This window comes from Heptranchias perlo, chromosome 26 (genome assembly GCF_035084215.1).
Source record: "Heptranchias perlo isolate sHepPer1 chromosome 26, sHepPer1.hap1, whole genome shotgun sequence".
In the NCBI taxonomy this organism is placed as follows: domain Eukaryota; kingdom Metazoa; phylum Chordata; class Chondrichthyes; order Hexanchiformes; family Hexanchidae; genus Heptranchias; species Heptranchias perlo.
In genome coordinates this window covers 23,424,749-23,440,778 of record NC_090350.1, presented here as the reverse complement: position 1 = coordinate 23,440,778, position 16,030 = coordinate 23,424,749, and the positions used below count along the sequence as shown (strand labels likewise).

At 39.3% G+C, this 16,030-nt stretch overlaps 1 protein-coding gene across 1 annotated transcript in view; it reads right to left on the bottom strand.

The window, feature by feature from the left end:
- LOC137342819 (transcription factor AP-2-beta-like) overlaps positions 1 to 15,171 on the bottom strand; it is a 60,493-nt gene extending 45,322 nt beyond the window's left edge. The window contains exons 1-3 of the mRNA XM_068007005.1: positions 14,853 to 15,171; positions 13,713 to 14,174; positions 5,704 to 5,764 (exon numbers count right to left, since the gene is read on the bottom strand). Of these exons, the coding sequence (XP_067863106.1) occupies positions 5,704 to 5,764; positions 13,713 to 14,174; positions 14,853 to 14,879 (550 nt within the window). The 5' untranslated portion in view covers positions 14,880 to 15,171. The remainder of the gene's footprint in view (positions 1 to 5,703; positions 5,765 to 13,712; positions 14,175 to 14,852) is intronic.
- Between the last annotated feature and the right edge of the window lie 859 nt (positions 15,172 to 16,030).

Sequence of the window (16,030 nt, the reverse complement as noted above, 5' to 3'; positions counted from 1 at the left end):
AAAATGCTACAGAAAATTCAGGTGTGTTTTATGAAAATGTTATTATATAATTAAAACAATATAATGGCAATATTTTATTAAATATGCAATGAATTTTTATGTGTCTGGTGTATTGTAAAGGTTCAATTATAGTTTGTTTGTAGGAAATGTGTAACTGAACCTATTGCAACACTGTGTCATCCTAATGATAAATACAACTACATGATTTAACAATTGACTGGGTGCACCAACTGTGCAAGAATTCCTAAACATTTCAAAGCCATTATTTCTCACACAATCTCTGAAAAGCAGCTATATTAACTTGAAGAAATCTGATTTTAAAGTCTTGAGAGGGAAATATGAATTCAAAACAATTTAATAATTTTACAATTAGCACTAAAAATACAAGTTTGGTCTTCCTGTAGGGTTAACAATATTTTAAACAGTCCATTTTATAGATTGTTTACACCTAAGGAGTAAAAGGGAGACTGGAGTCTTCTTATTAAATTAACCCAATCCTGACTGCCACAATAAATTGAACATTAGACTATCATCCTTTGCATTGATACTGGTATTTCATGCTTATCTGTATTCTTGGTTCAGACATCTTGTATTTCCTATCGTATGTCAGACAGATTAATTATCAATAAATTATATTCCAATATTTGAAATGCATTGGATAAATGTATTAATTATTTTGAATGTGTGTATATGTTTTGTAAATATTACTGTAATGAATACCATAACATCTACAGTCTAAAAAATATTTAGTAACTATACTTTTTCAATCTCACATCTCAAATTTATACAAATGTGCAACAGGCCCTAATTCTAAATGCATATCATTGGCTTGCAGATAACTGTCTAAAGTCCCCATACAAAAGCTACCTGAGACTGTTCACAAAGAAACATGTCTACTGCTATCCTTTTTATATTAAGAACTGTATATTTCAGTTCATCTATTAGTTCAAGAAGAAAAGTGAACAATAGAAGCAACGGATGGAAGATAGCATTTGACTAGCACTGTGTATGAGGCACAGTGCTGCGTGACTTCATGTATGGGACTTACGTTTTCTTAGGCTCAAATAAGCACGATCAGTCACTATTGTCAACATGACTTGTTATACTTTTTGCTTATCGATTTCATCTTCCTATTTTCTAGTATCCTTTCTTGATGTATCTTTATTATCCCTTCAGACCGTACAGATTTGCCTTTTTATTTCAAAATCGTTGTTCTTTGATTTCATTTTTGCAATATGTACACCATTAAATATCGCCCTCCTTATACAATAAGTGACTTGAAAGTGCTGGGCATTTGCATTACCCATTCTGACACATCCAGATATCTGCTCCCATTTGATAAATAGACTTTAATTTGTTGGTACCGTAAAGAGAAGTGGTAGCGATGGGCTGAGTGACAATAAAATAATCCCTCCTATCCTCTCGTGTGACACATCCTTACCTGTCCTGGTACAAATGGACACAGGTGCTGGGTATGCTTGTGTGAGATCTATACAGAATTTGTTAAATCAGATGTGCAATTGTTCATTTCTAGTAGGAATTCACACGAATAATTTTGTATTACATTAAATTGCACTCAGCCACCATTCATTTTTAGCACCATTAAATTGTAGCGATATAAAGTTTTTTTGGAGAAGCGGCTATTTGTGAGCAAGGTGGACACCTCGAGGGAAAAAAAATCTCCATTTGTGCGGGGCGAATATGCAAAAGTATTGTGCACTACACGGTTGGACTACTGAATTTATCATTGTTTCTACCCCAAATGGCAGTCTACTTGCTTGGGAAGTGTGAAATGAGCATTGTTAGAGCAGCTTTACAATCGGGGATTCCTAATATTGACTGTAACAAATTTGTGTTTCACTAAATCGCACTCAGCCACTATTCATTTTCGGCACCTTTAAAAAAATAGGAGTCTGGATTTAGCTGTGATATACTAAAATAAGAACCCTTCTTTCCCCTGTTTTGGTGCAAATGCTATCGCCCCTCCTAATACAGCAGAGAAAGATCTGAGAAGGACGAACGCGCGAAGCATCGGGACCTCGGTATCTCACAGGGTAACTTCAGCGCCGGAGTTATTAACCCTTTCTCCGAAAGTGCTGGGAAGTCTGGCTCTTTGTGAGTGAGAGAAACTCGCTCGATTCTATTTCAGGATCACCTCAAACTGCAAACTCGTTTTGAAGTTAACCATTCGTTAAGAATCTTCACTTCCCATCCACCTATTTTAAAACATTTCACAAAGTGGAGCATAAGGCTTTGATTTGTCTTTTTAAAAACAAAAAAAAGGAAGGATAATTTAATTATAACGTCTACACATATTAAGTACACGGTTGTACCTTCGTAAGTTTTATTTTCTGAGCCGCGCGCCTTGAAATATTGCGCCGGTTCCAGGTTAAGTAAATGATTCAAATCATAAGCAAAGGTGGAGGTTCCCGGTGACTTACGAACTGTTGGCATTGGAGTAACTGCAAAAATAAACCCTGCCCTCTACAACAGGACATTAATTAAAGCATAAAAGGACACAATGAATATTTACTCCAATTGTATAACTCGAGACTACTCGAAATTCAGTTTTGTAATTAGATCGAATCAATTTCAAATAAGCAAACCTTGTAAAAGAATAAATTCACAGCCAAGAATGACCCTTACAGTTAGAATTGTCCTTACAATAGTTGTACTCGCAGAGCCTCCCTCCTATATCGTTATAGTGTATACAGTAATCCCTCCTTATAAACTGAAAATATTGTTATAAAGTCTTTAACGTTTTGGTGAGGAACTGTCATAAAAGAAGCATAAAATGTCACTCAGACAATAGTGTAACTCCTAAGGGGGTAAAATGAGCTCTTCTATTATATATATATATATATATTTAAAGAGTGAACCTGTCCGCCGAGAAACAAGTATTCTCCAAAGTACAAACGTAAAGGAAGTCAATCCTTTGGCCTGCCTGCCGGGGAGGCTCCTTTCCGGCGGGGCGATGTTTGGGCGATAGAAGCAGACGGACACGGAGAAAGAATCAAAGAAACATTCGGAGAGGGAGCACAACACAGTGTGTCCCAGGCTGTTCCCTGTGCTGAGATTCCTCAGCCCCGTGTGTGGCTGACGGCTGTCTAACGCTGCAATAGCTCAACGGGGGCTAATAGTGAAAATGAGAACTAAACGAGCCCCGGAGAGGGTTAATGGAAACCCATTTATCACCGTTCCGCTCCCCCATTCATCCCTGTTTCTTCACTCTTATTTGTGTTTGCGTCTTTTTGTTTTGTTTTATTTTGATGGGACCTACTGCCTCTTTCCACCCATTTCTATGGCCACTTCTCCTGAGGTTGACTGTCTGTTTATGGCATTCGTTTGATTTACTTTGTATCTCATTGTCACCCCTCACTCACTCGTTTCCCTCTCTGTGTCGCTGTTCTGTCTTTCTACTAATGTCACTTGTTGGGCGAACCCAGCGCGATCCAAACCCCACGGGGAACTTAACAAGAACATCGTACATGAGCTGGGATGCGCCGGCTATTTTGCTACGGTGTCTTTCAAAAATAAAAGTGGAAAATACAACGGGATTTGGTCTAAACTTAAAAGTTTAGTAGTTTTGGATATTCGTTTAATATTTATTTACATGTTTTTGTTGAATGCGTATAAACGCTCCACGGATATTTCAGAAACTGTCTAATTTTATTTTTAAAATGTGTATAAAATATAAACTCATGTGACATGAGCCGAAAGGCGAGGACAGACGGGCTGAACAGGCGCTGATAACTCGAGAACAAACAAGAACTCGGTGCCGAACGCATACATCCAACTACCGAAATTTTATTCTGCAGTTAAGTAGATTTGACAAGAAAAAATTGAGATGATTTTAGTTTAGCTTCTAAGCAAATAGGATTATGAAATCGATGTTATGTTATTGCTTTTAAAAGTGTTCGGTCGCGTTGCAGTGACAGGTTATTTGACTGTAGTTTAGAATAAGGCACTGATTATTTGCCTTACTGTCTGTTGTTTACTTTTACTTCAATTGTGTTGTGGAACATTTAAAAGAACCGGAAATAAGAAACTCGCAGACACCCACGCCTTTTCTCCCAGTTAAAAAATTCACTATTGATCGGGTTACATGCGGTACTGAAGAGGTTAAATTGGCAGCCAGGTGCTTGGGATTCGCACGGAATCACGAACACTCCTTGTCGTACTGGCTCATATTGCACCCTGAATCGTGATATGGTCGGCATTGGACGTCGTTGTTTTTATTATGGGCTCACTCCTTTTAACACGGGGCCGCAGTAAACTACGCTGCTTGTTTTTAACACAATCCTCATTTAATCATGGACATTGCAAACCCGCTCAGTACAAGCGAATTCGAGCAACTCTTCCCCTTCACTGACCGGCGCATAAGGAACTTACTGGGTATCGGGATATCCTTGGGAACAACAGACCCCCATGTATTGGTTTGACTAAGGTTTCACGTCCACTTTTAAGCAAAACTGAAGGCAAAAATTGCTTATATTGAAGTCACGAAATTTAACGAGATTATCTCCTTTTAAAATAAACTTTTTTTTACATTTACATAGCCCCTTTAACAAATCTCTCGGGAACGACTCGTGGTGTTTCACGTAGAAAGTAATAATTTTGACAGTTGATCACAATCAGATCACTCGTCAGATCAGTCTCTTTCTCGTTCCCCTCATTCCCCGGAAAAAGTCGATTGTATCAAGGTCCGATCTGTACTTACCACTTCTCACTCTCACTCATAACGGCCTATGATCTTACACCTGCCCCTACTATCTCATGAATTTCCAGTTGCTTGGAATAAATTTCATCAAATTATATTGTTGATATTTATTTTTTTAGCAGTACGGACGAGTTGCTGTGTTCGCCAGACTGTCCAATGTGCCGAAAATGCTTTGGTAATTATTGTAATACATTCCAAGTACAGTCCTAGTCCCAATCTCACTCGCGAACCACAAAAGTTACTTTTAAAACGTACTTAGTCTTTATTGTGTATTTTTGTGGCAGTTTCAGTTAGGATTCAAGAAATATAGGTTTGCACAAATATTTTCTATAACAGGAAAGCAATCAACCCGAGCCCGTTATTGGCAAGTAATGCCAGAGTAGCAAACAACTTCTGATCAGTTTACAGGTTTGTACGAAAAATAAAACTCTCTGGGGTGCGTGGAATGTGATTCATTGCTGCTGTATAACAAGGCTTCAACTGTAGACTCGGTATTTATGTGTCTCTCCATTTCCAAAACATGAAAAAAAAACCAACATGCTTACGCTTCAACTTTAACGAACTTCTGGCACGGAAAATAGAAAAATTATTCCACTGATTCTTGTTTACTGGACACGTTCAGATGCAAATTTCTGCCAAATATATTTTAACCAGATCGAGCTTAAATCCTCACACTCTTGTCATATCCCTAACGTCGAGTTACCACAAAATAACCAGTACAGATAACAGTGAGATATCAAACAGTTATCTCGTTGCGAGTATATATATATATTAAGTAGTTATATGTCGATTTCTGGTAATGTATATTTTCTGTAGAAGGTGGGTCTGTGAATGTAAATTCCTAGCAAGTGATTCTGTGGTTAGGTTTTTGAGAAATAAAATTCCCTTTATAAGAATATACTTATAATATCTCATAGAATTAAGTCGGATATGCAATCAGTTCAAATTTATTACAGCTTGAACAGAGCAGAGGGGTCATTTACCTTTTTTAATTACAGACTGGTCCAATATATTCATCCCAGGACTGCCGTTATCATCCACGCCCTGAAGCGAAAAAAGAAAAAAGGAAAAGAGCAGATCGTTTATTTAACAGCCTTAATACAGTAACAACAGTCTCTCTACTGACCACGCTGCAGCCCACTGTGGAATTCACTTGTTCCCTCTGCCTCTGAGTTCAGGAAAAACTAACCCGGTTTTCAGTACATTTTAAATGGTATTCGGGAGAAGAGTAGCACCGAAGGCCGTGAATTCACTTACTCTCATTTCTGACGCTGCCTCTTCCTCCTTGCTGCCACTTACTCCCAATGTTGCAGTCTTCCCTAGAGATTCTCCACTTATACTTGACAGTTCCTTTCCATATTGTCAACTTTTCTCCAAGTCCCCAAACCTTTCCAATACATGTAAATTGTGTGTGTGTGTTACAGTGCCAGGTGACAACAAAACAAAACCGAAAAAGTTCTTGCGTGTATTTTCGTCTCAGGATTGTCAATGGCTGCCCCTTTCAAATAAGCCACGTATTCAGACCAAATGTCCACAAAACTGTAATTATGTTCAGTGCAGGGATGAAAAGTCTTATTCTACATCTGTTCCAACACACATCGAAGAGCAATAAGGGACACAATTTGGGATAAAAGTTTCAAAAAGTCTCATAGAAATAGCACCCGATATTTTTCCTAGTTATTGTTCTTGCCGTTTGCCATTTCAACTGTCCAGTTCGCACTTTTGCTTTCTTTCCTGTACTTTTGTTGTGGGGTTAGGGAAACTAATTAAGGTGTTTTGACAGTCGCATTCTTTTCAATAACACTAGTCAAATGATCAGAAATATTATTTCTTTATTTTTCCCAGAGTAAGATCACAGCAAAAAAATATATAATTGTTAAGGACTGGAATTCATACAGATCGGGGAAAAGCGATAGCCGATGTTCTACAGTCTGCCCCGCATGTTGTGTCACTTTTAAAGATGGTCCAGCAATGCTGATGTAGCGCTAATGGGGGTGTCATCATTTCATTCTTATGTTAAGGTCATTGTTTAAAAGTAGAGGTCCACATATATGTATATATATATATATATATATCATCGACATATTGAAAAGACACGGTACGTCGGATAGTCAACGTTAAGCCAACGTAAACTAATGTTATTGGGAGGGGACGTTGATTAATTTCCGTGTGTCCTGTCACAGATGTTTTCATGGATCACATCGATAATTCGTACAGTGGACACCAGGTCCTACATTTTACACCTTGCGATTTATTGGTGTGTCCAAATCCCCAATCCGCGTGGAGTTTGCTTCTACGTTTCTTCTATTGATTAACTTCTCAGCTTCTTAAATTAAACAAGGTTTATGAATTTTTGCAAATGGTAGAGGGAAGGGTTTCAGAGGCAGGATCGGATTCAAATTAATTTGCTACAGACTTAATTTCAACAAAATGTAAAAGATAGTAACCGGGACGAAATGAATGCCAGGAATTTAAAAAGGAGAATATGTACTTTTAACAAAGTATACGCAACAATAACCAACAAAGGGCCAGAAAGGTGATCCGCAACGTCAGTCTGATTGCTGCGGACCGACAGTGCATTTTTTTGCATTTAAGGGCATGAATTTGAGATTTGCACTTAAAGCGGAGTTTGGTTTAAACTCATACCTGATCAAATCCTTAATCCTAACAAGTGATTAATTAGAAAACACATCGTTGGATCAGACTTTTATATAGTGGAAGTAAATGGGATCCAAACCCTGAATCTGAACAAGTATAATATTTCCGTGTGCCATTTCTATTTACTCTAATTACATAACAGGTTGATCCAAGAGTCAAATGCATTTTAATTTCATGATTAACTATACATGCCCATAAACAAAGTGTTTCTGTTTTTTTTTCTCAGATCTCTATGTGGGAATTCTGACCGACAATATTGTTCGTTACAGTATCAGAAAAGGGCGATCGACAAAACTTTTAACGCGTAGCATCAAACTAAAAAGGGAAGGTGTACAAATTTAAATCTTGCTGTTTGTTATACTGTTCGAGATTTCAATCTGGCACTCCTGCGTCGAGATAAAAAGAATCACACAGGGCTAACTTATTTGATATATCAATGAATATAACATTGTACTTTAGAACACTGCACTGAACAAAACATATATAGCATTTCCCTTCCCCCTCCCCATCGGTTTATTATTGTATGAAATCCGTCGATATTTTAAAAGGTGCAAAGGACAGTGAGTATCTAAGAGGGTTAAAGCAGCTGTTCCACGCAGTGCCCACATTAAAGACAGACAAACAGATTTGGGTTATAAAGCAGCAGAATCAGCTCCATATGTCCTGGTTGTTTATGGTCACTTTGGGATTTAAGCTATAGCATCTGTGATACGACATAATCATCATCAACAGGAAATCCTATTTACATCCAAACACGTTGATAGAAGAGGCCTAGCTGCATTTTGCTGTACTGGCCTATGGTGAAATAACTAAATATTCACTTTTTGGGGGCTATTAACCGCTCTTTTGCAAGAGTAGGAGTGAGCGAACACATCACTTCACAACTGTAAAATGATCGCCATTGTGATCGCCTTGCATGCATTGGCGCCATTCTTCAGTACTAATTTGAATTATTTTGTTTGGGAACGGTTATTTCCCGTCACGCCGCATAAAACAGTATACTGTACACGAATCGTAAAACCCGTGAATTTTGATAAATATAGGTGGGAACATAGAGTTGGCATGAGAGTTGATATTTCGTGTTAGGTGGGTGCTGATCTGTACTGGCAACTCGAGAGGTCCCAGCTATTCTTTCAATGTAAACCCACTGCCGCATTCATCTAATCCAGAGGCTCCAGGTGTTATATTGCTACCCACATTTAAAACTCCCAGTTAATTTGCTGGTGCCGTTTATATACTATTACACAAAAATATGCTGGACGGCACTGGGCCCTGAATGTTTCGACTAGTCTTCCTCTGCTATTTACACTGCAGTATAAAAACAGACATTTAATACATGGGTCTCATTATACAAGACAAAATAGGGCCTGAGACCAAGTTAAACGGCGAACCTCTCAAAATAATATTTGTCTCCTGCCTAGATCAGCTTTTCTTCCCACTTTGCAGGGTTTTTTTACATACAGATGGCTCAGAACTAATTCAAATGAGTTAGGTCCTCAATAGACAGGAGACAATATAATTTAGTTTATATTTCGGGGATAAAAGTTAATCTGACAAATCGTATCAATATTTTTGAAAAAATAGAATTTGGATTTATTATAAATTAATAGCTGACCCATATCTTGCTACATGCTAATCTAACAAGATAATTTAAAATAAAACTAAACTCTAACTTTTTCAAAAATATTAATACAACTTGTTAGATTAACTTTTATCCCGGAGGTGTAAAATAAATTATGTTGGCACATGTCTTTTGAGAACTTAATGTATTTGAATTAGTCCTCAATCATCTACACTCAGTATTTTTAAAAAATGCAAAGAGAGAAATATATCTGTTCTAAGCAGCGTTCAAGTATAATTACAGAACCTAATAAGAATAAATTATACTGCGTGGATCGTGTCCTTTACTATACTATAGCTCTAAATAAGGGAGAGTTACGGTTTATAGTAAGTTAGAAGTTACTGAGATTCTCAATGAATTGTGTCTCTTTTCTAGTAATGAGAACTCATCTGCGATTACTTTATTGTTTCATATCAAAATACTTCGCATTCGGTAAGGATCAGAGTGGTTACTTTCGGACCCAGACGGAACTTTTACTCAGGACGAGTTTGCCGTCCCAAACCTAACAGGAACCGAAGACTCCGATTATGTCAGCCTCACACGCAATTTGTTCTCTTGATTTTGTACATTATAATGATTTTTAAACAAACAAGAACACACTGCACAATACTTAAACTGCACTGGTGCAGGTCAGGTTGGTTTGGTAAATATTCCCGTTAAGCAAACTGCTACCTTAATTCATCCATTGGGCTGAACTTTTCTTCCGCTGTTCCCTCGGCCTCTATCTGATTTATAATGTCAGGATTTTTGTATATATTTTTTGCACTCTCTAACACACGCGAGCAATGTCTCGGTTATTTCTATGTTTGAAAACAGTATAGAAAGAAACAAACTTCAAATATCAATTTCCAACCATCATTTTTGGAGGATACGATCACAGCTCTTTCCTATCCGGGGTTTCTAAAGGAAGTCCCGAGTTGTTTTTTTTTTGCCTGAGCACATTAGGGGGAATATGATATTAGGGGGTATGTGCCATTAGGGGGAAAGTGGCATGGGGGATGTGCCACTAGGGGGGATGTAACAGGGGAGGATGAGACATGTGAAGGGGGTGATAATAGGGGGGGAATATAACATTGAAAATCGAAGTTCAGCACATTGAAAACTTCGCCCCATGCCGTCTGCAAACGTGTCACCGAACTCTCAGCTTGTACAGTCAGCACCTTAGTTTTAGAAACTAGTAAAAGCCAAGCAAGGTCAAACATTCCGCGGATTCTTCGCAATTAACTTCGCTTTCCAGGTGCTTACGGGTTGTGCAGTATCTGTGCTGAGAGTTTACAAGATGTCCCGGGGTTCTCGAGTTCTTTAAGAGCTTGTGTTCATAAAGCAGGAAGTCATCAAAGCTCCCTTATTACCCAAAATACATTGTATCTGACTAGTTTACACAGTATTTTCACTTCGGTTCTGCGTGGCTATACTTTGTTCCCCCGGAGAGCAAAATTTTAGTTGGTACCAATCTGGGAAATTATTTGGAATAAATTTAGAAGCTTATTTTAAATGCAGTTATGATATAAATGTTATAAATATATGGACTATGATCTGTCCCTACTGTTAAACTACATCTAAATTCTGATTAAAGCGTCATTAATCCGTCATTAAATGTTATGCTTGGATCAGAATAGTGGTCAGATGAGAAATGGCACCTGGTAATTTTATAATTGAAACAAATTCTGTGTTTGTCCACACTTCGTGGGAATTTCGGTTTTGAAAAGGAGAAACCAATGAAAACGGTAAGAGCTATTATTATAGTATTATTCTGAAATAATTATTTACCAGGGTCAGATGCTGTACGCGGGTGACAGCCCGTTTCTCATTAAATTGACACCTGGAATTGAAGGACCGTGTTACAGGCTCCCTTCACATTAAAACCGTGCACCTGGTTTATAACTTACATCGAAACTTGTGCAATGTGAATATAATACTAATTCACCCTGCGGAGACAGCACTAATACTTTTGGTAGCAAACATCTTCAAACTAGGTTAACTGGTGCAGTGAGTGAAACTCACTTCTATAAAAGCCCGATTGTTACTATATAACTATCAGGTTACCTTGACGACAGAATTAATCATTCCAATAGAAAAGATCACCTTTTTTAGGACATGACAGTATCTTCATTGGCCATTTTGCCAACCTTCCATCTGACTGAAATGCGAATTTAAATCAAAGAGGAAAGTGCTGGCTGAATCCAGCTATAATTTGGATTTATTAATCCAATAAAACAGATTTTAAAAAGATTTGATACATATATCCTCAATGCATTTGAAATTGGCATTCTGCAATAAATGTGCTCAATCGCGCAAAACAGGAGAATATATTAATGTATCTGTATATTGTTAATCCTCCCCCCACCCCATTAGTTCGAATTCCACTGGCACGATACCTGGTTCATGTTATGCAGACTGTAATATAATCTAGTTAAATATACCAGGACTTTGCTGGGAGCGGTGGATTGAGTGGGTGTTCAGGCGACAGGGGCGGGGTGAGATTTTCAAAAGCGTTTGAGAAAACACTAACAGCAATTAAAAATAAACGCTCAGTTAGATTTCGGGATTTAAAAAGATATATATATTATACTTATAAATTACCTGCCAAATCTTAAACTTTTAATCTCGTTCGTTCCCTCGGCACCTCTTTGTTATTTATGATCAACCTCACTAGATTAACAAGAGCCAAACTCTGGCGCTGGGGCCAAGCAGTTAAAGAACACTTTTCAGAAATATTGTGACAGCACCAAAACCCTGCAATTAACAGTGAGAAAATCTATCAACCTCAGCGCACAGTTTACAGTGAGGAGGGGAGACAGAACAGATCTAGCCAGAGAAAAGAAAAAAATCTATTTTATATCATTTTGTTATAAAATGATTATAAATAATTATTGCAAATAGCCAGGGAAGCGTTGTCCCCGACAGAGTACATATTTTCCTTTATAGTCACGATCCACATAAAGCAGCCACTTTGAGACTGGCTCTTTTCCTTTAATGACCAAGTCGAGTTTTTCGATCGCAGACGATTTCTCTCGATTTTTTTCTTGCCAGTTTAAATTTGTAATCGTTTTTTTTCTGCTAAACGCTACACACAGCGCTAACGCACGGAGTTAATAAGGCGAGTAGTGTTTACAAAGCCTATAATTAGGAAAAGCTTTCAGTGGAACAATCCGCCGAGACCAGGATTAACAGATCCCGCCAATGCTGGAGCAACAGGGAGCAACCTTACAGGACCTAGTGATATGTTCAGCTCGAATCGTTCTTGATTTTATTAGAGGCAACTCACCCGCACAGAAACAACCTGCATTCAAACGAAGACCTCTGCGTTAAAACGATCCATGTTGTATATAAATAAAATATTATTTTTTTGTGACCGTATCAACTACGTTTAACTTGAGTAAAGGCGGAAATCAAATCATAGTACTAAATGCGCCACTTGGATTTATTTTTTTATTCTGGGAATTGCTTTGCCTTTTATCAACGAAATTGAAGCTGAAAAATATTTCCATAACACTGTAATTACCAGGAACTTGCTATTTTGTACCTTTTTTGTGTTTATAAAAATTATATAACGCGTCATGCGTTTGTCGCTTTCGTATTGATAGGTCTATCGAGAAAGGTAGCTACAACAGTAAATAACACGATCTGAAACTCTGTAGCACCGTTCTCCCATTCGCCCCGTCCAAATCGATGTATGGTACCCTGTAAATCTGTACAGTATATGCTACGGGGATTGCTGCAGATTTACCGTGATACCGCTTCCAAACCCAGCCTTGTTTAGTGAAACTTGTCAGGTTGTGTTATGATCACCCAGCCACAATTTAAACACAAACCAATAGACCATACAAATCTTTCACACAGACTGAGAAAAAAAGGGGGGAAAGCGAACCAGACAAAGCGCACAGCCCAAAGAGGGACAATAATGAACCGCCTGTGTTAATAAACTGTCACTTTCTCTTGGTGTAAGTTGTCTCGTTATTAAGCTTTTCTCTCCAAACCAGGTTTTGTTGTCACGACCGCTGCATATAGGTCATAACGATTCATAAGTACTTGGACCCGTCATCATATGTTACACACTCACAGCCTCATCTTTCAGACAGTATCTCGGTTATGCAAACTTTAATTTGAAAAGATTTATCATTTAACAATGAAATAAATATATATATATCCATTTACCTCCCGCCAAATCGGCTGACTATTTAAAAATCAATTGGAATATCAATTTACAACATGAAATAAAAACTCATAATATATTCGGATTCTAGTCGAATCAGGATGAAACCCTAATTTTAAAAATAGCCGAATGCACGTTTTTTTCCCCTCGACATATTTATATGATAATAATTAAGAGGATTTGACTGTGATAAAACAGGCCACCTTTTCGGATTAGCGAGTTTTTGTAAATACAGTGTCAGCATTTCCAAACAATGCATTCGCCTTCACCCGTGCTCACTGTGTGACTACTACAGAGCTACCGGGGGCGAGCACAAAACTAGTCCGTTTATTGTAAACTTCTCATCTATGTGTGCTAACATTTATTTATTTACTTTAGATTCTGTGTAAAAATTGCCGCGTGTAATATAGTGGGAAATAACATTAAGTTCACATTTGTAATATTTTTTAGGGTCGTTTTTTTTCCCCTTCAAAACTAGTAAATTCTCCTGAAATAATTATGTTTTCATCCATCGTGTGCATATCAATATAAAGTGTTAACTGCACTGTGTTCCGTACCTGCACATCATCCAGTCCGTGGTGGTTGAGGGCGTGGAGAGCGAGCGTGTCGACGAGTCCATGGTTCGAGTCGAGGCCGTGACCGGAGTGGAGCAGCACGTCAGGCCGCCGGATCCCGTGGTAATCCCGGCGGTGGTCGAGACTTGACAACTGGGACAGACCCCGGGATTGGTGCAGGATGCCCTGCTCGGCCGCCACCTCCTGGCGCTGCCTCTGTTGCCACGGGTGTTGCTGGGGCTGGTGCAGGGGGCTGGCCAGGGAGTAAGGGTCGTTGACGTGAGCGTACGGCTCCTGGCTCTGGGGGTAGGGCAGAGGCTGGTAGGGCGGCGGGAAGTAAGGCGGCTGGAAATCCGAGGAAGGGGTGTGCGAGAGTGGCGGGGCCGTGGAGTAGGGAGCCTGGCTCATGGAGCCGAGCTGGGCAAGGCGGGCACTGTGACTGCCGTTCATTCCATCGTGCCGATCCTGGGAGAGAAAACAGACAGAACAAGAGAAGCGATTACAGGAGCGAATCTGACCGCATCCACACAACACCGAGTGAGGCAAAGCAGCACAGTCCTCCCCGGTTCACCCTCTTCCCTTATTTTCTTTGAATTCACTATTTTTATTTATCTATATCTATATGGATGCTCCTTATTTTGTCATTGTATTTTCTAATTACTTTCGTTTCCAGCTCTCTGTGCGATTATTTTAATTGTATTTCTCTGCCTGACTTCTTTCTGCCTCTATCTAAAACTGCACCTTTTTTTTTCTCGATAAGTTACTGTGAGGAAATATATCGAGGAAACAAAATAAAAACCCCAGCTCAGAGGAGAAAATACCCCCCACCCCACACACACACACACACACCCTGCCGCCCCCCTCATCACCACCACACAAACACATAGTTTCCCCGTTTTATTTTTCCTTGCGTGTGTCGATATATTAAAGTTGTCTCTTGTGGGAGTTCCAGTTTTGTACTCTCCATTATGAAATACGAAAAGTTGGCCAAAATAACGAAAGCGATGAAAAGCAGTGCGAGTCGGGCGAACCATCTGTTGTACATTATTTTGTCAGAAAATAAACGTTTTACCCAAACGATGCCATTACTTTAGTTTCATTCCGATGTAAACAGCCCCGTTTTCCCCTTTCTGCTGTACTCACCATTGTAGCGTATGTGTGTACCAACATCTGTGCGATCTGGGGGACACCAAATCCCAAACAATCCCAGTTTCTTGTTTCTATTTTTGTTTCAATCGGAACAGACTCCAAAGAATTAGGAGAAAACGAGCCCAAAATCCATAAAGATCCGTGTTGTAGGGGGTGTATTTGGAAGACGAAGCCAGGCTAAAGGAGTTTGAGGCTAGGATCGGGTCCGAGTTTCTCTCTCTCTCTCTCTCTCCCTCCCCGTGTGTCTCTCTCACTGAATCCCGGGCTTTCTCTTCTATTAAATATCAGCAAATCTTTAATCAGCCGAGCGTGAACGAGCGCCGCGCGTCCCCGACGCTCGGCGCCGGGGACGCGCACTTCCTGCCTTCCTGTATCAAATTGAACAACTCCTGACCCGGGAGAGAAAGGGAAATAGCGGAGCAACCGAACGAGACATTTAAAAGAAAAAAACGGAGACAATTGTATTTTGCAGATTTTTATTAAGACTTGTCTGTGTGCGCTCTGCCCAGCACTGGTCCGCGGCTTCACACAAGCCGGACATCATAAGTGACTGGAGTTGGGAACAAATCATCCAGAGCCTAAGGACAGTGGGCAAAAAGGAACAAACTTCTCTAAAACAGATTAATCGTTGACATATAGCAGAAAATAAACACACTTTTTAAAAAAAACAATGCCTTGGGTTAAAAAAAACAAAACGACACAAACTGTTAGGAGTTCTGTCCCAACCCTCCATGAAGACAACTTGTGAAAAGTTTGAGAGAAGTCGGGACGATGGAAGCAGGCAATCGCAGCGGCGATAGGCTTTTTCTACCTTTTCTACCGTTCAGGGACGTTGCCTGAGGGCCTGTTTTAAATCTGAATACATTGAGCAGTTGGTGTCGCTTGCGCCTTCTCTGCTTCTGAACCAGTCGAGTGAGTTGTCCGGCTTGATGCTGAATTCTTCCCCGAGTTTCCAGGTCTGTCCCCGGCTTCAGAGACTCGCCGTCTCCGCCAAAAAAAAAATATTCCAGTTAACCTTTGTTCAGTGTAATAGTTGTAATAGTTCAGTGTATCTGTGGAAATGAAATGAAATGAAATAAAAAATATTCAGAGCGCGGTTATGAAATATTCATAAATTCCCTTATGTGCAGTGCGCGTTCAGGCTTCTGTGTTGTACTCGAAATGTCAAAATT